The sequence below is a fragment of the Mixophyes fleayi genome, chromosome 8 (genome assembly GCF_038048845.1).
Source record: "Mixophyes fleayi isolate aMixFle1 chromosome 8, aMixFle1.hap1, whole genome shotgun sequence".
In the NCBI taxonomy this organism is placed as follows: Eukaryota; Metazoa; Chordata; class Amphibia; order Anura; family Limnodynastidae; genus Mixophyes; species Mixophyes fleayi.
The window spans coordinates 74671259-74696676 of NC_134409.1; the positions used below are offsets into that span (position 1 = coordinate 74671259).

At 40.2% G+C, this 25418-nt stretch overlaps 1 protein-coding gene across 2 annotated transcripts in view; it reads left to right on the forward strand.

Moving 5' to 3' along the window:
- Positions 1–25418, forward strand: part of SCYL3 (SCY1 like pseudokinase 3) — a 65722-nt gene that overhangs the window by 9230 nt on the left and 31074 nt on the right. For both annotated transcript variants that reach the window (XM_075182741.1, XM_075182740.1), the window contains exons 2-6: positions 17139–17324; positions 18156–18269; positions 20934–21036; positions 22351–22456; positions 22773–22850. In XM_075182741.1, coding sequence (XP_075038842.1) covers positions 17139–17324; positions 18156–18269; positions 20934–21036; positions 22351–22456; positions 22773–22850 — 587 coding nt within the window. The remainder of the gene's footprint in view (positions 1–17138; positions 17325–18155; positions 18270–20933; positions 21037–22350; positions 22457–22772; positions 22851–25418) is intronic.

Here is a 25418-nt window from a genome sequence, read left to right on the forward strand (position 1 = left end):
CATTGTAATAAATGGATACAAGGTAGAGTTTCATTAGTATCCAAAAGGAAACTTCTTTTTGTCCCATCTAAGACTCAATGGAGTTGGAAGCCTTCCACAAAGGACTGCAAACTTTAGTGAAGTTTTGGTTTCTCTTGTTCCTGCAGATGGCACAAAAGGGCGCAGGTTTTTATTCCAGACTCTTCCTCGTCAGGAGCCATTTGCACTATTCTGGTCTTAGAAACTCAACAGGTTTGTCTGTATCAAACATTTTCACATGGAGTCTAAGAATTCTATCCTCACGAACATCAGCGAACAGGATTTTCAAGGTATCTGTCAGAAGAAAGGTGTATTCCATGCAGAATCGGATTCTCCAGCTGGAACTACTGACCCAGTGGGATCACAAATGGATTTCTCTGAATAATATCTAACTGTAAGGAACCGCAAAGAAGTCTCAACTGGTAACAAAGTCCAAAATTAAAGGCAAGAGGAGTGTTGCTTTTTGAGACAGTGAGTAATGGGTTCCATTATAGCAGGCTGGGGAGCCCATCTTCTGGAACAAATAGCACCAGGGACTCTGTCCTGAAAATTGAAACTTCACATGGAGGTTTTAGAAATGAGAGCAGTGTTGAAGGCAGTTCAGTACTTCTATCTTCAACTAAAAGGGAAATGTTCTCAGACAACAAGACATTTGTGGTCCTCCTAAATTGCCTGGAAGGTACCAGAAGCAGAACCATGATAGTGGAAATTACAAAAATAAGCAGTTAAAAGGATCCGTCACTCTATTAGATCTTTTGTAACCCCATAGGACCTCAATTTGGTTTTCTTTCTTTTTTATTTATTTATTTATTTATTTTTTATTTTATTCTTAAATAAAATGTTATTGGTTTTCAAAGATGGATATGCAGGTAAGGAAAGTAAGGGTACAGGAAAAAAAAAAGTTAATGGGGTAGGGGGGGGGGGAGGGTTACCATTAAAAAACAAACTAAGCAAAAAAAACAGGTTCAAAGAGCAACACATTGCACCTTAACATCGTACAAATGGCAACAGACAAATGTATTTAACCATTATACAATGTAGGCAGGTAACATTCACGAACAGCTTAAACCGTATACCTAAACACAAATTTTACACAACATTAACTTCCCTATAGGACTGGGGATTGTAAGATTCTTTGGGAATATTTGTGTCTCCTAATAGTCCAGGGGTGGCCGACCAGTCGAAGCCTAAGAGCCCAAAAATATCCATAGATGCGGCAAAGAGCCATCTTTACCTTTTATATATGTATGTATGCATATACATATACACAGTATAAACATGTGCATACATAACACGCACACATACATAGTATAACATAATTTACAATATCTTGCTAAGTGAAAAAGAAGATATCCAACAGTGCCAAAATGTTCATAACAATAACTCGGCTATTACCTCGCTGCTGTGGCCAGCGGAGGAGGGTTCAAAGGGTAATTACAGTCTCTCCACAGTAGGTCACGTGCTTCTGTATCCACAATCATTGTGGAGGGATCTGTTGAAGTGGGGATAAAAGAAAGTCATAAATAGTCAACATGCACCTCAGACTTCTTCACATTCCCACCAGTCCTTACTACGTGCCCCTTACATACACAACAGGTTCTTCACGTGCCATGAGATCTACCCACATGTCCCATACAGGCCAGTCAATCCTCTCCACATGCCCCATACAGGCCAGTTAAACCTCCCCACATTCCACCAGATATCCCCAAATGCCATCAGCCTCTCACATGCCCTTTACTTACCTCTTGGTGTGGTGTGATCTCTGTAGAATAGGAAGCAATAGCCCTAAGTGTTCCCAAGAGTATGTTATGATTTTATATTGTATTGTATGTGTATTTCTTTTATATTTATTCTGACATGATTTATACTGCAATTCTTTTTTTTGCATAATGCACTTCTATATGAAGCAATTTGATTCTGAAGCCATTTTCATATGGCATTTCAGTCACTAAACAGAGGTTGCTGCTTTGATTCATCAACAGACGCTGGATCCCACGCAGAAGGAGGGAGAGCAGACTACACACTCTCCTCTCCTTTACTGATTGGATAGCCTGTCATAACCACATGACTCATCTGCTGTTAGTCAGCCGAGCTGTCTGTGGCTGTTGGCACCCAGAGCACTGCTGACAGCCACCCAGCCAGCCAGAAGCCTCAATTTTAAAGTCAAAGAGCTGCATGCGGCTCGAGAGCCAGGGGTTGGCCACCTATGATCTACTCCCTAATTGTGATGTATATTGGCAAGATTCTGTTTACAGTTTTGTGTATCATTTTATAATCCATATATTCTTTGCTATTAGATTGATAATTTCCACTATTTATTATGGTTTCTTTCAGAACCTTTACTGTTTGACTGTTATGGTTTAAATGTGTGTATCATGAATATATGGATTATAAAAAAAATGTTTATCATTGTTATTAAAGTGTGTTTTTTTTTTATTTTTTATTTTTTATTATGATTATATTGTACTGAAAGTATTTGGGCCCTTAATCTATACTGTTCATCCCTTTTTTGGGGGGAGGGGGAGGTTCTATATTTATTTGGGATGGAATTTCCACTAGCAAACAGCTGCTTTTAGTACTTTAATTTTCTGACTTGTTCCTTTTAGAGCCTGATATTTTAGGGAAGCTATCTGATCCTCTGTCCTGCAAATTCCCATTACAAGAAAACTCCTAGTAAATGACGCAACACCAAGCAGTGGAGAGAATATGACTACAACTTTTTTTATTTATTTCCATTATAACTTTAAGGGGAGGGGCACCCAGACAACAAAGTGCCCCCAAAAGTTCAGGGAAACTGTCCGATAACTGAATACCAAAGTTTATGTATGCCCATTCAACTGAAGACCTGACACTCTGTCCCATTGACAACCATAACCTGGGTGTAATAACCCAATCCATGGAATAGGGACCCCTTCAGAACCTCCCCCCAATTATAATCATACAGTCCTACCTACTTAAGGGATAACCCTTAGCCTCCACAAAGAGGCCAGTTCACATGTTAAAATGGCCATTGCTGCCAGTCATATCTATGGACCGTTCCACTGTTTACTGAATATGCAGATTAAAGCTATCCGTGTCCATTTCAGACAATCTAGCCTATATTGCTGGGCGTGCGGTCATGTAAGTCCAAATGCACCTCCTGCTCTGCTAAAGTGGAAAGCTCGCAGTTTTTCCTCTGGAACCTATGAGATTTCCCACTCACAGAACAGCACCTAATTGTTGTTGGGTGCTGCATAGATAGGTAGTGTGACAGGATGGACCGCCTATGTCACCCTGTCTGCTGTTGCTGGGAACCGGTTGGGCTCACTTTTGCCACTGTTCCCTTTTGTTATCCCAAATGCACCCTCTCTGCCTCAGTAGGAGGGGCTTACAAGTACTGCCACCACTGGGCGCCTTACCGGCATCCATAACTGGGTTTCTTTGGGGTTACGGACGCTGCTAGCGTACCCTGTTACTGGTGTACCTGGGCTGGTACCCCTGGTCCTATAGATCAGGGTTGCTGTAGATGAATTGCCTCCTGGCCTATCACACTTGCCAGAGCTGCTGGGTAGCAGGCAGAGCGGTGGTACTGGGTGCTGGGTTCAAACCTCAGAAACAGCCGGGAACGGATTATATTTTGGGTCTAATCTGTAGGTCACAGGATAGAAAAGTTTCCAAGCAGGTCTATGAAGCAAGTGACATTCATTTCCAGTCACACTGATTGAAGGTATCAGTGCTCAGGTCAGATGATACAAGAACAGCTTTTAATACAAAATAGCCTTTTTTATACACATTTGAGACTTGCCTAGGCAGGAGGTAATCCGTCCTCCTGTCCCTTTAACCAATCTGGGTTGATTCATGCAGCCTGCACGTGAATCAACCCAGAGAGGTTTAACACCGTTAACATTGCTGCTAGTGGCAGGGGGGAGTATACCCACGTACCCTGTCCACGAGCTGCCATGGCGAGGGGGGCTCAGCCCACTCTCCTGCCCTGGTGCCTCTCTGTCTGGGGCGAGAGATTTATCTTTTAAATCGCTCGCCCAAACTGACTTCCAGGGACTGGGTGCCGGGGTCTGGCTCTGCTACCTGGCCGAAAATAGTACCAGAGGAGAGCAGCCAGATCCTAGGGCAGCAGTCCCTGCCCTGTCGCTAGTTGAAGCTATTTGAGCTCCAACTAGGGACTTGGCTTCTTGGGACCCCCACGAGGCGCTGCACCTCCTGCACCTATTTGCTTCCAGGAGGCTGGTTAAGTCCCTCCGGCAGCCACTGAAGCTGCCTGCTGGAGGGTGAAGGGGATCCAGGGCTGCCTCTTCAGCCCCAGCACAGGTTAAGTATTTTCTTTTTATTTTACACATATACACAGAGCTGGATTAAGGCTTTGGGGGGCCCGGGGCACTTCAGACAGGGGGGCCCCTAAGATCTAAAATTAAGGCAGTGGTTCCCAAATTTTTCAAGTTTGCGGCACCCTTAGTCTCCATAATTTTTTCAAGGCACCCCTCCAAAATAATTACCTATCAGTCCCGTTTTATAAGTAGTTTGGTCAAAATAATGTAATAAGTATTTAGGTCAGGACGAACATACTTAGTAAGTTGTTTGCAAAAATAATACACATAAATCCAAGGAAAAAGAATAATTTTTATATATTTTTTTCTATTATATTTCTGTCAAAGAATAATTTACAGCTAACTCACTCTGCCCCGATGCATCATCTCCACACTCTGGGCCCCCTCTGCATCCACACACTCTGGGCCCCCTCTGCATCCACACACTCTGGGCCCCCTCTGCATCCACACACTCTGGGCCCCCTCTGCATCCACACACTCTGGGCCCCCTCTGCATCCACACACTCTGGGCCCCCTCTGCATCCACACACTCTGGGCCCCCTCTGCATCCACACACTGGCCCTCCTTCATTCTTTTGCCCCTCCATTGCTGTTTCCTATCACCATTCCCCTCCATTTCATTACTTACATACTTGACCTTCTTTTTTCTATTTCTTCTGTCTTTTCTTCTATCTCCCTTCCAATTCGGCAGTCCCCAGGACCCAGCATCCTCTCTCCTGCCGCTTGTCACTGAATGTCGGGCAATGAGAAGCAAGGAGGGAAAAGGATGCTGGGTACCATGCGCCGCCAGATTGGTTATTTTTTATTATTTTTTTTCTCTTCCTGGCCACAGCACCCAAGTGCCAGCGCTGCAGCGCACACTTTGGGAACCTAGGAATTAAGTGCATAGTGTCATCATGCAGGAGAGAGAGTTACAAGTAGGTGGTGAATATTAAAGAGACAATCAGACCAATTCTATCATAAAAGGAATATTTATTTAACATGTATCCAAACATAATAGTGAAAAAAAAGTTTAATATATTATATATATTTCTATACATACACATATAAACAGTGCCATGAAAAAGTATTACACCACATCCTGATTTCCTCCGTTATTACACTTTTATAACTCAGGATGATTTTTGAACTTTAAATATTAAAATAAATATTAAAGATAACATATGAACAAATAACACTTTTTAGCTTAAGTTTTTACTGTTGTTTATATAGCACCAAGTATTGGTATTTACAAAAACAGAAAAAGGACAAAATACAATGCCCCCCATGCCCCCTCACCCCAGAAGAGGCAAAAAATGTAGCACAATCAGTTCTGGACAAGAAACCGGAAAATACATATGATTCCAACTGTAGTATTAAACAATTGTTAATACAATATTTGAAAACAATACATAATGTACATTACACATATAAATCCCAATGGCATGGGTACCTGCGGGCTCAATCATCCAGAACAGCTCGTCTCATAAAGACAAGCGCATAGGGGGAATTGAGTCATCTACTCCATGTGCTCTAATATTTCTTCAGAGCCTGCCAACTGGTGTAAGCAAACCCTTCATGACCTATCATATTATTGACCAGCACTATCCAGTGTTTGTACATAGGACTTGTAGGAGCTATCCATGTTTATTTAATTTCACATAGTCTATAGGGGTATTAGTAACCCATATTTTGAAATATTTACATTTAGATGTCCACTTTGTCCACACGTGCGCGTACATGGAGGAGATGAACTTCCATCCAAAATTGAAAGACACTGGGGAATATTCATGGCTTAAAATCAACAGGGACAAATTTAAGCTTGTTCACTATCTTTAACAAAGCCACCAGGGAGGCATCCTAATCTGACAGAAACAAAAGCATGTCATTGGAAATGAAGCCATCTCATCCTCCATATGCACTGAATAATACCTTTAATTAAACTATTATTACATAAAGCAAACTGGTGTGAAAGGTAACCATTCACACATACACATGCTACAGGATGTGAATATAATAATTTCATCTAGTTTATAAACTTGGGGTCAAACCCAAAATGAGACAACACCTCCCACAAGTACGGCCATTCAACCGAATAAAACACATTGAGACTGAAGGGAAAGTACTATTTTATCAAAGATTATGTTTTCGTGCTTTAGCTTGAGCAAAGTTTTCAATAATTGTTTCAAAGCAGATTCCTCGCATTAGTTCACTTTCAATGCTCAGAAGAGTTAATGCCTTTAGTCGCTCATCCCGCATTGATCTCAATTTATTTTTTCTAAGAGTTAATTTGCTAAACAAACGCTCTCCTGAGCAGTTTGTGACCATTTAAACAAAGGTACATTCTCAAAGAGACAGATACATTGGGGGGAAAACATCCTCAATCTTTTCTTCATACATTAACTTAGCTTGAGATGAAGGTGTGTGACAGCTCCTTCCTTTGGCAAACTGTACAAATTGAACCATTTCTTGAGGATACACTTCTTTGTCTATATCTTGTGGATAATGCTCAGCCAATTTGGTAGCCTCTTCCATTATTTCTCTGTCTGTCATTCTGCAAGAACTTAGCACAACCCTGAAACGATCTGATATAATTGTATATTCAGCAATTCTATAATTTAATGCCATTTTGAGGCAATCAATTATACGCAAGCACGTCTCCACTCGAAATTTTTCTCTTGAACATAATACGGTTTCTTCGGACTCCACACTATCCACATTGATTTTTCTCCTTCTTGTACGAGTTACTTTATAGTCTGATCTACCACATGCTGCTTTTGCTTCCCTCTCAAAGTTATCAAAACTTTCATGCAGCGAATCTAAAAAGTGACCTAGAGATTCTAGTAATTCTATAGCAACCTTAAGATCTATGGTTGTGGATTGCAGCGATTTGCTTGTTGTATTGAAACGTGAAAGAATGGTGTTCCACAGATTACACATGAATGCTATTTCCAGCATATCCATTGTCTGAGACAAGGTATCAGCTTCGTGTCTTGTAGTTGCAGTTTGTTGATTATCAGCAATTTCATCAAGTGCTTCTTGAATGTTTTTGTATCCTTTGGTTAAGGCAGCGGTTGCATCTGCACGAGCAGACCATCTTGTTTCTGAGGGATTCTTCACTGTAAATCCCTGCTTTCCAAGATGTTTCAGTAACACAGACCAACGATAGGTGGAAGCAGAAAAGAATTGGTAAACACTTGAAAGAAACCCAAAGAAGCTTACAGCTTCTACACAGCAATCAACAGCATTTGATCCAGCAAGGTTTAAGGAATGTGCTGTGCATGGCACAAACACAGCCAGTGGATTAGATTCCTTTATCCTTGCTTGCATGCCAGAATATTTTCCAGCCACGTTGCTGGCATTGTCATAGGTCTGCCCACGACAATCCATGATATTAATGTTTTCTGACTTTAAATATTCTAACAAGTCATTTATGAGGTCTGCAGCCTTATGACTCTGAATTCTTAAAAAAAAGAGAAAACGTTCCACAGGTAGGCCATCCAACACGTAACACTCAGCTGATCAGCATGGGTTATGTCTGGTGTTGAGTCAACCGACACTGAGAAATATTTGCAAAGTGACATTTCCTTGACAATATGATTTGTCACCTGCTTTGCTATGACATCAATAAACTCTTCAACAATAGTTGATGACAGATATCCTGTGTTGCCTCTTCCGCTGTTTCCAAAATCTTGGATATGTTTTGCCAGAAACTGGTCAAACTGTGCTATTAACTCTATGCAACCAAGAAAATTACCATTATACTTTGAACCAATAGTTTCATCACTTCCGCGAAAAGCTAACCCTCTCTCTGCTAAAAGTTTCACAACTGCTACTACTCTACGCAGAACTTCACACCAATATTGTTTTCTTTCCATAAACTGACGTTCCAAGTAACTGTCAACATGACCTGACTTTGCATCACGTTCCCGTGCTTGCAAAATGCAGTTTCGGTGTGCATCGCTTTCCTCGTGTCTTTTAATTTTCTCTTGCGCTTTTTTCCAATCACAGTATCCATCAGTATGTGAGAACTTGTCCATTTTACTTCCCATTAGTGTACAATAAAGGCAGTAAATCAATCCCTTTGAAGCACTGTATGACATCCATTTTCGGTGATGGACAGTACCATTGGGCCAGCATCCATAAAACATGGAGTTTTTAAAGAAACGGAAATGTCCATTTCGTTCAGCATGAGAAGGAGTGTAGTAGCGTGATGACTTTTGATAATCGTCAGATTCACTTTTATTTTGACAGGTTTCTAAACCTTGTTTTAGCCAATAATCAACAGAAACAGATTTGATTGTAAACCACTTTGCAGGATCTGTTGATTGGCACTCTCCAAGTCTATCCAGAGCTTGACATTGTTCTGCATTACCTTTCGTCTTTGAAGGTCCACCATATTCCGTAAATTGGAGTCTTTCATTATCACCGCCTTCTAAAGGACTAGGTCCACTGTCTTCACATTCAAAAAATACTGTACTCTTCTGAAAATGTTGGTCATTTGTTTCTGTTGAATGTCTGGTGTGACTACTTTCTGGTCCATTATCTTCACATTCTTCATCAAGAGAATTTGAACAAGTTGCCTTGGTAAGCTCCTGATCATGCTGGTCATTTGTTTCTGTTGAATGTCCGGTGTGTATTTGCTGGATGTAATATATATATATTAATATTAATAATACAGGTACTTTACAAAAAAAAAATATATATATATATATATATATATATATATATATATATATATATATATATGTATATATGTATATGTATGCATGTTAAAACTACTTACAGCTGCCTGCCCCTACTCCGATCCAATAATCCCCTTCTGGGAAGCTGGTTCGTTCCACAAAGATTTGAAGGTATGATGGCTGGATGTGAGATATATATATATATATATATATTATATATATATATATATTTTATTAGTACAGGTACTTGTAAAATGTACAAGCACCTCTGTATAAATCGCATGTAAAATAACGCCATTGGGTATAAGGCTATAAGCATTGACACACCTACATCACCTACAGCCCACAGTAGGACACTTACAGCTCTCCCAGAGGTGCTCACCTAGGTTGTCTGCATAAGACAAATCATTACTTACACAAACTAAAATACTGTACATTAAAACAATCATCAAAAGGTCATATTAAAATGGGTATTGACACCACACATTAAAACTAGCATTGATACCGCAAGCTAAAACTAGCAATGATACCGCACTTTAAAAATACAATTTATAATGCACATTAAAAATGGCAATGATACCGCAAATTAAAAATACCATTGAAAATGCACATTAAAACTAGCAATGATACCGCACATTTAAACTAACATAAAAATGTTAACGTAACACAAATTTTGATTATATATGTCTATATTCATATATGTGTGTGTAGCTATGTATATATGTGCATATCTGTGTTTATTTATATATATATATATATATATATATATATATATATATATATATATATATATTAGTGTAATAATCATGCAGGACCCTCTATTTTATTAATCATTATTAGTTATTATCAAAGCCTGCCACTTATATTAAAGCTTTAATTAGATGACATAAATATCTGTATATATATATAAATAAATATAAATATAAATTATACATAATGTACTACAGTTTTATTCAAACTTTAATATAACTATACGGCTTCAGTAATTACTTTACTAATGATTAATAAAATATAATCTGCCACTCAATTTGCTCTACCAGCCTAATATTAATGTGTAATGTATATTTATTGAAACACTACTGATAAAATAAGTAATCATATTTAAGAAGACGCCTCACAGCATGATTATTACTTGATAGCCTGATTAAATATGTAAAATGTAGCCAGAAAATATAAATAAATATATGTGTTAACCCGTGCATGATACTCATGCATTTTTTTGTCAAATAATGTCAGTATACCAAATTTCAGGTCATTCGGCTGAGCCCTTTCTGAGAAAATAGTTTTTTCCACAGACACACTAACACACGCCGCTACACATGTAGGGGCGGATCTAGAAAATGTTTGTTCCCCGGGGGGATGTTAGGGCGGGGCGATTTAGGCCCGCCCCCTTTACGACTTCTGAGGCTGCCGGGGGCTGCACAGTATGTGCAGGTCCGCTCGGCAGTGACAGGCAGGGACAGTGTGCTGCCCGGCTGCTCTGATTGTGTTTAAAACACACAATCAGACGATCACGATCACGTTAGGAAGTTAAGTCCTGTGTGAGAGGTAATTTTCGTGAAGCTTTAGTTTTATCGCTGGATGAGATAATAGAATAACAACTGCAGCCGATGGCATCACAGACTGCTTGATCCTCAGTTCCTAAATAGCTTCTAACAAACCGACTGTATTTGTGATCTGTATAGACCTCTGCTAAGTTCCTGAAAAGGGCTATTGGTTCTTTCAGTCTCAACCCGTTTTAATGTGGATTGACACTCAGCAGAGATAATGCGGGCGGTGGGAGGGGCCCCCCCGCCCGCAGAGACCGCGGAGAGAGGGATGTCTGGTGCAATTGCTGTCAGTTGCTGTCAGACAGCAACTGACAGCTGGTTTGATACAACAGAGGTAATGCGGGTGCCGGGGGGGGGCCCCCCCGCCCGCGGAGAGAGGGATGTCTGGTGCGATTGCTGTCAGACAGCAACTGACGACAGATGAAGTGATACTGGCGGCGGGGGGCCCTCAGAGAGAGGGGGGCCGGGGCACGTGCCCCCTGTGCCCCCCCCTTAATCCGGCTATGCATATACGTTGCACTTTATTACATTTACAATACATATATCTACATTTAATACATATAATTACGCTCCCGGATGCAGCACCGACACATACTTCTACACTTAAAATAAATTTTTACACTGGGGGTTTAACCCCTTTCCTGCTGCAGCGCTGGGTGCTACCCATCCAGTGCTGCAGCACACATTTAAAATGCATTTATTTATTTTTAAAACATTTATTTACTAACTTTTTACACTGCGCCTAGCACCAATGATTTCAAGGTGGCCACCGCACTCGTGACCCGGCCACAGGTAGGTTGGAATAGGTTTACTCTATGTTTATAATTTTATTGATGGTTTCCTAGAATGGCATGTTGAAGAGGCTTTATCCACTTGTTTTTCTACCAATGCTGCTTGTTTTGGTTTCATTGGATAAATATAGAGCAGAACCTGATTTCTCTTTCATCCAGTCTGGGGGACACTGCTTACCATGGGTTGAGCACGGGGAGTTGGCACCTAGCTAGTTAACTTTAGCACTGCTGACAGACCCCTCCCCTCTACAATCCCCCTGCCTCTTCCTCTCAGTTTTTTCTATTTTCCCAAGGAGTTGGGCAGTTTTTTTTCAGCTAGTTATTTCTTTTATTTTTTATTATTAATTTTTAATTTGATTAATTTTATTAACTTTTCTTTATACAATAGTTAGGTTGGATGGCAGAGCTGGGAGTGTGGTCTATCATAGAGAACACACTCCCAGAAAAATCACAGCATGAAAGGGCTCTGTCAGAGAGAGCAGACTGCTCTCAATGGCAGAGCATAGGCTGTCAGATTGCAGAGTGACAAGCGGTCTCACGGACCGCTGTCACTCTCGGAGGCTCCCCCGATAACCGGCGCTGCCACTGCAGGCATAGAGCGCCGGTTATCTCGGAATACACTGCCGGCGGCCATGTTTTTTTTCATCGGTCCGCAGAGGAATAGAAGGAAGTAGGAGATGCCGGAGGCTATACCAAGATCCCCCCTCAGAAAAAGGAGGGGGGTATCGAACGCTGCAGGAGACCTCCTTTTTTTTTTTCTTTTTTTTTTTTAGGTCTCCATTACTCTGCCGATAGAATTAGTTATTATTTTAAAAAAAAAAAGAGAGAGAGACAAGAATGCCGGAAGAGGGGGAACTAGACTACAGAGAGCTCCCCTGCTCTTCAGTGCAGTTGGAACAATCCAAGTCTTCTGGCGCCAGAGAAGCCCGGGTAAGAACTTATCTTGGAGGGAGCAGGCACCAGGACGCGGCTGTTGGACTTCTCCCCTGTGTGGCCCTTTTGGCTAAGTATGGCAAATTTCTTTAAGCATTTACAGCAAACTGTATTTTGTGGTTTACAAAGGGAGGCTAGTAAGGGTTATATTGTGGTTCTCTTACTTGCATAAATATCACACTGTCTAACACACGTACAAGTACAACTTTTATTATAGATTAGTTGATTTCTTGTTTCTTGCTCTGTCTCTCTCAATCGAACTCAATCTCTATTTATCCGGTGTGTTTGGTGTTCCTTTCATTTTAGAAATGTCAGATAAAGGAAAAGGTCCTATGGCTAAATATTTTACATGATCTAGATGTAAGGTTAAATTACCATGTGGGCAGAAGGACCCGTTGGCGCTCTGCTCTGCTTGCGAAGGGGGGGCCCCCTCTGCGCAAACAAAACACACTCCAGCCCCGCTGACGGAGGAGCCGGCCTGGGTGGCTTCTCTGACACAGTTGGTTTCCTCTTTAGCACAGATTATCGCTCAATCTACTCAGTTACTGACAAGTGTGGAAGTCCTTCCTGCTGTGTCAAATAATGCTGTTACAGCTTTGGGAATTCCTGCTGACACAGTTTCTTCTGAAACGGCTAGAGCAGGGCCTTCCTCTTTAGTAACGGATCAGCCCCCTGGTCAGACAGAACTGGCATGGTCCTCAGCATCTATAAAGGGTTTAGACAGGCTAAATCAGTTGCTTGAATCCCCACATTTACCCCCTTCTAAAAGAAAGCGGCTTAGATCCGCTAATCCTCTACTTGTCCTTTCGGATTCTGAGGGGTTTTCCGAAGAGGAAGGCGACATATACGTTGATCCTGACCAGGTTCAGCTGTTGGAACATGAAGAAAACGCTAGATTTCAGGAACAGTGGGCAGCTGCATCTAAGGATCCTTGGATTCGGGGAATTATATCAAGGGGGTACATGATAGACCTGCTGGGTCCGGTACTACATTGTTTATTTGTAACCCTACTACCCCGAGATCCACAAAGAAGACAGGCGATACAGGTTTGTGTCACCTCTCTTCTTTCGCAAAGAGTTATTTGCAGGGTCCCAGACAACCAGAAAGGAAAGGGGTTTTGTTCAAATCTTTTTCTGGTCAGGAAACCGGACGGGTCCTTTCGACCCATCTTAAACCTAAAGAACCTCAATGTGCACTTACGAGTGGACAAATTTCGGATGGAGTCCCTGAGGTCGGTAATAAACGGCTTAGAGAAGGATCAGTTTATGGCTTCCATAGACATAAAGGACGCATACCTCCACGTTCCCATTTGGAGCGGTCATCGGCCTCTCCTGAGATTCACAGTGGGGGCCTCCCATTATCAGTTTCGGGCTCTTCCCTTCGGCCTCTCCACGGCTCCAAGGATCTTCACGAAGATCATTTTGGTGATGGCAGCGTGTCTTCACTTAAAGGGAGTTCAGGTCGTGCCCTACTTAGACGATCTGCTCATCAAATCCTCCTCAGAGATTTGCTTGCATCAGCACTTATCCCTAACCATAGCTTTCCTCGCGAGCCATGGGTGACTGATAAACTTAAAGAAATCCCAGGTGGTTCCGTGCCAACGCATGGTCTTCCTAGGACTTCTCATGGACACCAGTCAGCAGAAGGTGTTCCTGCCTGCGGGGAAGATCAGTTTGATTCATAACGAGTATAACATCTCAGGTCTTGTCCTCTCCCAGTCCCTCAATTCATTTGTGCATGTGTCTTCTAGGAAAGATGGTGGCCTCCTTCGAGACGATCCCCTTCGGTCGGGCTCATTCACGATGCTTCCAGTGGGATCTGTTGACGAAATGTTCAGTATCCCACCTACAATTGGATCGCCAGAAGATCTCGCTGTCTCCGGAGGCGAGAGAATCGCTTCAGTGGTGGCTGATTCAGGATCACATGTCGGTGGGCAGGTCCTTTCCTCCATGGTCATGGATCATAGCCACAACAGACGCCAGCCTAAAAGGTTGGGGGGCTGTAGTACTGCATCTTCGGCTCCAGGGGCTTTAGTCAGTTCAGGAATCTGCCCTATCCATCAACACGTTAGAGTTGAAGGCAATTCTTTAGGCTCTTCGGGGGGCCCAGACTCTTCTTCAGGGCCATCCAGTCAGGGTTCAGTCCGACAATGCCATGGCTGTGGCATAAGTCAACAGACAGGGAGGAACGAGGACTGCAGCTGCAATGCGAGTAGCACCTCAGATATTTCTTTGGGTGTAACAGTATGTTTCAGCAATCTCAGCAGTGTTCATTCCAGGAATAAAAAATTGGGGAGGCCGATTATCTCAGTCGCAATGCGATGATGCCAGGGGAATGGTCCCGGAAGTATTTCAGTCTCTAGTTCAGAGGTGGGGTCTTCCGGATATAGATCTCATGGCCTCCTGACACAACAGAAAGGTTCAGAGGTTTTGCGTAAGGGCAAGGGACCCCTTAGCGGTAGCAGTGGATGTGATGACCATGTCATGGGATTTCAGGTTGGGATATCTTTTCCCCCCGATTTCCATGCTTCCTCGAGTACTCAAACGAGTGAGGCAGGGCGGTCTGCCGGTAATTTTAATAGCACCCGCGTGGCCGCGTCGAGTGTGGTACGCGGACATAATCTCCATGGCGGTAGGACAAGAACATTGTCTTCCGTCGTGAGACGATCTTCTACAAGGTCCCTTTCGTCACCAGAACTTACCTCCGCTCAGTTTAACGGCATGGCTGTTGAAGCCAGGCTCTGGAGGGCTAGGGGTTTCTCCCCCAGTGTAGTGAACACTCTGCTGAGAGCTCGAAAGCCGGTTTCAGCTCGCATCTATCATCGTATTTGGCGAGCCTATATCAGATGGTGTGAAAATAAGTCCTGTCACACGTCCTCTTTTCGTCTCCCTCAATTATTGGCTTTTCTTCAGGATGGGCTGGAAGTGGGTTTTCGTTTAGGTTCCTTAAGGGTTCAGGTATCTGCGCTTTCAGGTTTTTTTCACCTTAAGTTAGCGGATTTGCCAGATATCAAGACTTTTCTTCAGGGAGTCTTACATATTCAGCCTCCCTACGTTCCGCCTACAGCACCATGGGATCTTAACCTGGTACTTGATATGCTTAAAGGGCCTCCTTTTGAGCCATTGCTTGCGGCAGATTTTAGGTGTCTGACCTGGAAAGTCGTCTTTCTTTTAGCAATTGCATCTGCACGCAGGGTTTCAGAATTGGGAGCTCTGTCTTGCCGGGAACCATATCTGGTTTTTCACAAGGACAGAGCGGTATTAAGAACTTTTCCTTCTTTTGTTCCAAAAGTTGTTTCGGCATTCCATTTGAAACAGGAAATTGTGGTTCCGGTCTTTTGTGATCAGCAGTCTATGGAAAAGTTAGATGTGGTTAGGGCTCTCCGTGTTTATGTTAAGAGAACTTCCCAGATTAGGCGTACAGATTCTCTGTTTGTACTTTTTGATTCTAATAAAACAGTCTATTGCAAGATGGATTGCAGCAACCATTAAGCAGGCTTACATAAGGGCTAACCGTCCTGTGCCAGAGAGACTTGCGGCCCGTTCCACCAGATCGGTAGGGGCATCATGGGCATCGAGAAATGGGGCTTCTGCGGACCAGCTTTGCAGGGCAGCCACCTGGTCCTCTGTCCACACCTTTACCAAATTTTATCAGTTTAATGTATTTGCGTCCGTGGATGCAAATTTCGCTCGTAGTGCTCTACGAGCGGGGCTTTCAGAGCGGTCCCACCCTTAGAGGGGTGCTTTAGAACGTACCCATGGTAAGCAGTGTCCCCCAGACTGGATGAAAGAGAAGAGAGTTTTTGTACTTACGTTAAATCTGTTTCTCTGATTCCGTCTGGGGGACACTGCGATCCCTCCCTTCTGCTTTTCCTCTGTGTGCTCTTGGTTGATTGGCCTTTTCTCCTTGGGGCTTTTTAATTAACTGAGAGGAAGAGGCAGGGGGATTGTAGAGGGGAGGGGTCTGTCAGCAGTGCTAAAGTTAACTAGCTAGGTGCCAACTCCCGTGCTCCCCTCCACAACCCATGGTAAGCAGTGTCCCCCAGACGGAATCGGAATTGGAGAAACGTATTTAACGTAAGTACAAAAATCCTCTTCTTCTTTTTTTTTGTTTTTTGTTTTTTTAGTTGTTTACACTTATAGCCTGAGTGTTGCCGACTGTTCAGGTTTGTGAGAGTAAAGAAAGCTGATATTTTATTCCCTCATTTAATTTCTTAATTGCCATTTTCTCATCCGTGAATAATGATGCTGATAGAATAATTGTGATATCTACCATTTCTTTTCCCCCAAAATAAACATCTAATAGTTTGAACCCCTATGAAGATTACAATGAGGTAAATGTATATATTTAAAATTTGTGTATTTTATATGGATTCCTCTCCAAATATTTTTTTTTTTTTTTTTTTTTTTTTAAAGAGTTTTTTTGTATCTCCTTTTCAGACTGATTTTACAATTTTCTGGAATCTTAATCCTTATCCTTGAAATTTAAGGAAATGTGTGTTGAGTCGGAAGGAAGGCAGGAATATAAAATATTGCAGGGATCGGACCAGGTCTGGAGGGAAGGTTACTGTGAAACAAGAATGATGGCATCATATACTCTCTCTAGTGGCTGTTTGAAAAGTGCTGACTATGGGAGTGCAACCTTTTGTTTTGCCATTTTGCATTTTTATAGACTCTTGAGTTTATGTAAATGGATGCCTGTTGGTTTTCTAGAGATAGGAATGATCGTAGTATGTATGTCTAAACATTTGATAAGATTGATTTCTACATTTGGAAGAAAAATAACTCCCCATGCTTCAGCATTTATTTTCATCTAAAAGTGTTTGTGTTTTAGTCTCTTTTTTTTTTTTTTCTCTGTTAAGCATTTGAAAACCTTACGTCACCCATGCCTTCTACGATTCCTGTCCTGTACCGTAGAGGAGGATGGGATCTACCTCGTCACAGAGCGTGTGCAGCCCCTAGAAATGCTTCTCCAGAAACTATCATCTGATGAAATCTGTGCTGGTATTTATGATATCCTACAAGCTCTGGTGTTCCTACACGACCGGGTAAATAGTTTTTTACATTTTCAATGTTAGTGAGATTTTGTATAAATAGAAATATCAATTTAATAACCAGAGGGGTTTCACTCTATTGGTATTTGGGACATGCTTTGGGTTCACAGGGAGTAACTTTTTTTCTGTTTTTATTCTATCCAGACAATTATTTTTTTTCAGGTTAATCTTACAGATTTTTTATGTGGAAATGTGCAAAAATGAGAATTTTATTTTTTTTTTAATTTTTTTCATGATTTTTCCCAAAACTACGTTTAGGCACTTGTAGCAACTCCAGTAAAATACCCTAAATTCTAGAGGGCTACTTCTCCTGTGTTTAGGGATACCAAATATGTGCTCTTTGTAGTAGGTGTGACAGAATTATTTGTCCAAGCGACAAAGGTATACATTTTATGCATCTTTCGCTGGCATCCGAATGAATAAAATTGGGGTATTGAGTGCAGCCGGGTGCGAGGGCACTTTAAATCTTAGCATTTCAACCATAGTTACACTCCCTTTCCCCTTCAATACCCCACTCCTGCCTAACCACAACTCTGTTTGTTTTAAAGGGCCCTTCAGCGGGGGTCATGTTCAAAGCTGCTCTAGCGCCGTTTTCTCAATCAAAATATTTTGCCTACATAGGCGGCTGAGATTTGAAGCGCTGCAATGGTTTGAAAAAACATTGCATAGCATGGACGACTTATTTTCTTTGGCATCATATATATGTGTGAGTGTGTGTGATTTGGGAATGTTAGAAATAGGTTATTTATATAACTTGAGATTTGACTTGTGTAACTCGGCAGTGCTTTTTATGTTTGTGTTGCTAATTTTGTCTTTTGTATGCAGGGAAAGGTTTCCCATAACAATGTTTCCCTGTCATCTGTGTTTGTAAGTGAAGATGGACACTGGAAACTGGGTGGAATGGAAATGGTCTGCAAATTGACAGAGGTGGCTCCTGAGGTGCGATTTTGGTATCGGTTGCTTAATGCAAAGTCAATTAGCGGGTTTTACAACGCACACATTAATTTATGTCAAATATAGTATGACAAATGTCCTGCTTAATACTAGTTTAAATAACAAGCGTTTCTATTGCATTTATCAAGTGAGGCTCAGGAACAGGTTGTCATTTTATTAAATCTGCCAAGCTGGAGGTGTATTGCTGTTTGTGCACACATCACCAGGTACTTTCTGGAAAGACCACAATTCCATAGTAGATCTACAGCACTGGTATAATTCAGTGAAGAAGTGTTGTGCATTGCTTACTTATATAATGAATGCTATGTTCATTTAAGCCTTCAGGTGAATTCATTACTTTGCTGGTGCTTAGAGCTTCCTTGTTTTGTGACAATTGTGCAGGGAACAGGTGTTTACAAATCTGCAAGAACCAGGTGAATAGTTACCAACCAGGTAGAGAAAATAACAGTTACCATCCAGAACCCTCCATTTTGTTTTCTCGAAAAAAGCACAGCCCTAGGGGTACACTAGGCAGAGGAAGGGAACACCGACATTTTATATCACTGCCAAATGTTAAGATCCTCTTATCTCCTTAGATTCTTTTTTGTTTATATATTTGAATATTTCTATAAGATAAATTACCAAATTTGTGTTGTATTCTTTAAAAGGGATGTTTTATACAAACCATTCCTCCCCTGAACATGAAGAATAGTAGGCTTCCCATGTAACCCCATCTTTTACAGATATGCACCCTCTCCTAACCCCCTAAACATTATGTTCTCCAGAAATTAGTAGCTGGTGAATTTTGAAAGAGAAAGGACTGTGACAATCAAGACCATCCTGGCCAGCTTGTATATCAAGAGGTTGACCTTTTCCTTCGCTACATTATTAGTGTTTGTGCATTCAATCCACTTTGTTTGTACACTTTGTAATGGATCCCACAGTGGTCTTGTTAATGACATACCATCTCTCAAGATAATTCCTGCTGGTGAAGTTGTTCAATTACAAATGTCCCTTGAGACTTTATGGCTGACTTAATTAAGTGCTTGAATCTCATCATTTGCCCCTGTTTCTTCAGCATCTAGGCATAGCATACATACTTTAAGGATTTTTTTTAGTTTCTTATATAAGTTAAGCTGAACAACTGCCTTCTGTATTTATATACAAAACCATATCTCTAACCTTAGCAAACTAAGGGGCATATTCAATTGTCGGCGAGATTGTTTTGTCCCTGCGGCGTTTAAAAAAAAAAAAAAAAAAGTCCTGCACGGGTTTTTGCCGGCGAAAGCGACCATTTGGAGTTAGCGCAGCGGGAAACACGTGCAATTCAATTGCAAAAGAGGTAACTCTGCCCCCCGCACATTAAAAGTTGTGTTCGCGAGACTTTAGGGGAGTGAAGGAGAGTTTTAATGCTGTCATGTATAAGACAAAAAAAAGGTTTTGCATTCATTTCCATACATTAGATTGCATTACACATTGATAATATCTACAATACAGTACTTTATTTAGCATATTTTTAAATTGAACTATTTTTTACCATACAATGATCTATACCATGTCAAAACACATTACTACATTCATATTTGTACCAAAAACATACATAAATATAATTAATTAGTGATTTTTATTTTTTTTTATTATTTTTTTACAAGAAAATCAACTTACACAAGTTAGGCATTGGTGATAAACATAAGTAACTTTTTTTCCACATTTTTACATGATTTCAACTACTTTTCAGAGGTTTTTATGGTTAACACACTTCAAGGAGGTGCGAGATAAAACAGCATATTTGTCTGTTTTACCCGCCGCGTTAAAAAACAATTGAATAGCTTTTAATGCAGCTGCCTCTCGCACACCATATACTTTCATTAAACCTTGCACTGGCGCGCCAGAGGACCGTTTCTTGAAAAAAAACGTAGCGATAACAATGGAATTGAATTGCGGGTAAAGTTAACCTGCTCAAAAATAATGAAAAACAGCGAGAAAATGACTTAACACGCTCTAAATAAAATACTCGCTGACAATTGAATATGCCCCTAAGACAGGGATGTGCTCAAAGTCATAATCGGAGGTATGGCCAGTTTATAGCTTCACCACCACTGAACTCCAGTCAGAATAAACTTGTGGGCAAGAAACTATTAAATGCGCTATTGACTAATCATTAAGCAGGTTATTTCTCATAAAGGGCATTATCCATGGACTGTAGTTTGGTCCCTACTGAGCATGGGTATATAGCATACAAAGGCTATTTTAATATTATGTTAGTACTATATATACAGTACATGCTTCTGTTTCTGTTTTTCCTTTGTGTGATTATTTCTGTGAAAAATAAACTACTACCGAATTTTTTAAAGGTTCATGTGTTAACTCTAGGTTGGACCAGGTACCTGGGGCAGAGGTCTAATATATTCTTACATTTTATATTTGGGCCCTTTGTTTCATAAGCAAGGTATAGCTTGCTGCAGCAAGCATTGATATAGATAGTGCAATGCCGATAGCAATCCTTGCCTCTAAATCTAGATGGTAACCGATATTTCGGTGTTCAGTTTGTTTTTCTATATCTAGTAGCATATGTTTTTTAGTTTTTATCCACTTATTTACTAAAATTAACCCTTAATACTAAATAAGCTGTTGTGTTTCCTTGTGTGTTTTTTTTTTTTTCTTTCTCAGTCTGCAGAGTTTGGGGTTGTACCAATGTCGTTGAGCCATGCCCGGGATGCTTTCTTGTTTGGACGTTTGGCAGAAATCCTGCTGGCACATGTGAAAGATCAAAGTAGGTCACCGTACACACTGGTACTTTGTGGATTGCAATACTATACTTTACTTTTTTTCCAGTTCATTGAAGTGCTAAAGATGCGCTCTACCTAGATGCAGATCCAAAGCTTGCCAGAGATTTTTCCCTCAATAATGACATCATGCAAAGCTTTAATTCTATACATAAATCTTTCTTTAATGTGCAATATCCTATAATTCTGTAGATGGCAAATTTAATTTATTGCTGTAAATCTGAGGCTGACTATTGCCTAGAAAATATTGGTAAATATTTTTTATATGTAATTTTACATCCATAAAGTATGAAGTAAAGTAAATTGCTTTTAAATGGTTAAAGAATTATAATGGTTTGGTATGAAATTCTGACAGTAGAAATACCGATACTTATCACAGTAAGTATGAATTTTTTTAAATTTCTTTTTAATAAAATTTGGTGGGTGTCTTATTTACATTTTGCAGTTGTGCATTACAGGGTCGACAGGATAAGTGTTCATATTTCTACCGTCAGAAATATGACTACCACAGTTATGCCCATTTTTAGCAAGTTTACATTGGGCTGAAGAGAATTTCCAAAATAGCAAGTCTTTTGGATTCTTGTTTTCTTCCAGCTGTTCACTTAAACCTCTGCATTTATAATATGCATGTTATTTTGGTGGCATATTCTTTTTAAAGATAATTAAATAATTTTGGTTATACATGAGTTATGTTACAAAGCTTGCGCCCTGTAAAAAAATAATTTTTCTTTTGTACTCTTAGGGGCCGATTCAATTCAGCCACGTTATTCCTAGAATAAAGCGGCCTGCGCACTATTACCGTTACTACAGTAAAAGTGCACAGTATTACCGTTAGTACGGTACTTTTAACGCTGATTTTTGCTCGCAGCCTTCAGAGCTCCGAGCAAAAATCCATGTTAAAATTACTTAATTAAAGGTAATAGTATTAGCACCATGTTATTCCTACACTAAAGTGGTCAAATTGACTCGTCCCCTAAAACTAATTAAATACAGTTTTGTTTTGTTTTATTTTATATTTTTATTTTGTAAGCTTCTAGAGAGGTATTGGGTAGCTCCTATCTTTTCTTTTAGTCTAAAGCAAATGTTTTGGCTGACTGAATATTTAAAGGGTTGTAGTTCACACAAATCTGACAACTCATGATACCATGTAGTAGAGTTTCATAGTGTGTGTGTGTGTTTGCTTTTTTAATTCTGTTAATTAACCATATCTACTCATGTTCCCCATGGCTAGTATTCCATCTTACGCTTTAACTACTAGAAAGCATTTTGGTAATTAAATAATAAACATAATCTGTTTCTAGCTGAGGTACACTCCAGCTTCAAGAACACTGTTAAGAACTGTCTTCTGAACCCTGAACCAGAGCTCCGACCTGCTTTGTCTACTTTACTGTCTCATGACTTTTTTAGGTATGTAACTTGCAGTTCAGACTGGCATGACTATGTTTACTTTTTTATAAGTCAAGGTTTTGTTTGTATACAGTATAAACCACAGAACTTCACACTGTTAAAGCAGTTACTTTGTTTCACTTGTTTATTGTCCAAAATTATTTCACTTTCACTTTTAGTTTTAGTGTTAGAGAGCTATATATATTCACCAAACAATCAAGTTGTCACTATATATGTTTTTTGCATTGCATGATTAGGTATTGTATTATAATTGCTTGAGTTCTATTTAATCTTCTAATATTTGCTGTTTCTTCCTGTAATATTTATTTTTCAATAGAAACGATTTTCTGGAGGTTGTCAACTTTTTGGAAAGTTTAACTGTGAAAAGTGAAGAAGAGAAGAATGAATTTTTCAAGTGAGTTCAACTGGCGTTTTCTTGGTTCATATTTGTGTGGGTAGGGCATAGGCTACATTTTTGGGAATAATACTGGATAAATCCATTGTGTCTTTGGCTCATAGAATGAAAACATTCAGGCAATACTGTTTCCTAAAGAACCTCTTGACACAAATATTGTTAGAAATGCACCTTGATGGTAAAATACATTGCACAGTGTTACTCTGACATTCAACTGTAGCTTTATTAGAAAGTGAACTATCACTCCATTACAGCAGTGACTCTACTCCTGTGTCTTATTATCATACATTATCCTAATGGGAGCTGATACAGAGCTAAAAGGTAGGATTTAAATGAGTCAACCAGTACTGTATGCCTCATTTATGTGGTGAAAAATAGCCAATGCACAATGTAAATACTTTTATGGTGGTGAACTTCCTTCACACGGGAGTAGAAGTTTGCAGAGGTCAATGGGAGTATTTGTTTGGTTATTTGGTTGAAGACCAGTAGCAAGTGAATTGCAATAGTCAATGCAGGAGCGTATCGGTGCATTGATTAACATTGTTTGCAGTGTCTTTTGTGAGATTTGTGCATATTCTGGAGATGTTTCTTAGATGCATGTAACAGGATTTTGAGACAAGTTGTATGTGGGGAACAAAAGACAGTTCTGAGTCAAGTATAACATCCTGGCAGTGAGCCTGATGGATAGGACTTATTGTTGTGATGGCAATAGAAATGGAGATGTCGCCTTCTTTTGGCTGGTGGCAAGGGCTAAGTTTTTAAAAGATTGAGTTTGATGTGGCAAGAGGACATACAATGTGAAATGGCAGAGAGACATTCGTTAATGCAGGCCATCACAGATGATGAAAGATCCAGATAAAATTGATACTGTTTCAGGTCAATCCTCCGCTTATTTTGCACACTGGTCCTCCAATGGCATCAGAGTGGTACATGACAGTTTGGACAAGGGTACTTGAGCTATGTTTGAGATGCTGCAACAGAAATATGGGCACCGTTTGGTTTTGAATATTTACAATTAAGACACTACATCTCCTCTCTACCTTAAAACACTAGTTGCAAGGCCTCTGACGCAGCTGCATGTCTGCTGTTATGGAGATCCCTTTTCAGAGGGAATGATCTTCTTTCTTTATAATCGGCTAGTAAATGCTAAAGAATATCCTACCCATAAGCATGAAACCAATTGGAAAAACGATTTGGGGGGATCCACCAACGAGTACTCTTGGCCAACTATTAAGGAGAGAGTGTCAAAATCTTCAATCTCCACCCTTTTTAAGGAGAATGGTATTTCGTACCAACTCTGCTCCAGAGAATGTTTGGCTCTGCTTCCTCTCACTGTTGGATAGGTTGTGGTGATGTTGACTCTTTCCTCCACTTTCGGTGGCCATGTCCTTAGATTTCCAAATTCTGGGATGATATAGCCATCCTTTTTTTCAATGTTACTTAACACCCATCTCTAAAAAACCATGGTCGTTCCCCTGTCTGTTTTTCCTTTCCTCCTTTCTCTTACCATTAAACTTTGGGGTGCCCTTTCACAGCATGCAGGTCTTCTTTTGATGTCAAGGATGGTTTTATTATTGTAAATGTTGCATATACGCATGTACCTGCTGTCTGTGATGACTGTCTTGTTATATTTGAAAACTTAAAGTTGTAAAAAAAAAAAAAAAAAGAATCAAGATTATTAAGTATTAAAATATATAGTTTAGTTTTTAGCACTTGAACTTTGCACCTATACTTCTCTTGGGCATTTCTTCCCCAAGTATTCTGTTTTTTTACACATTGTTTAAGAAAATGGTAACGTGGCTCAAATATTGGCATCAACATAATGTAAAAAAAAAATATTCCTTACAGGCATCAAAGCGCATCCTGAACCTATTTATTTTAAGTTCACTAAATAGTCTTTCAGCAGTATGGTGGGAATTACTATATGTAAACAGATTGACTGACTAGTTTTCTGTCTACTAAGTTATCTGTTTGCACAATATTAATGAAGCCGACATCTCTTCGAAGGTATGATATAAAATATGCCACTGAACCAGTGAGCAGGTTCACTCTTTCATGTTCAGTAGTAGTTCCATACTCGTAAGCCTTTCTACCAAATAAGTGTTTATAAACATCAACAACAGAAGTCCCGTTCTTCTGTCCCTGCCTATCAGTGAATTTTTTTATTTGTTTTTTTGTTTGCTGATTGCAGTACACAGCAATGAAACTGAATGCTGTGTCCATCTAATACAAAAGCTCTAGATACTTCTACATGAAACACATAAGTCCTCTGATGTTATTATGTCAGGGAAGGCCAGGTACAGTACCTCCCCTGCATGTTACTATTACCGTAGTTTTATTGTAAATGGACCTTGTGATGGTTTAGGTATTTCTCAGTCATCCTAGGGGGACACTGGAGTATCATGGGGTATAGAGTGCTGTGAAATTGAGCTTGGGCACTTTAAATTAACAGGCAAGAGTGAAAGCTCCTGCTCTATACCCCTGGTTTTTTTTTTTAGTGCCTGCAGGAACAGGGCTTGTTTTTGGTAGCTGCCTGGGCAGCTTGTTATTTATTTTATTTTTATTGGT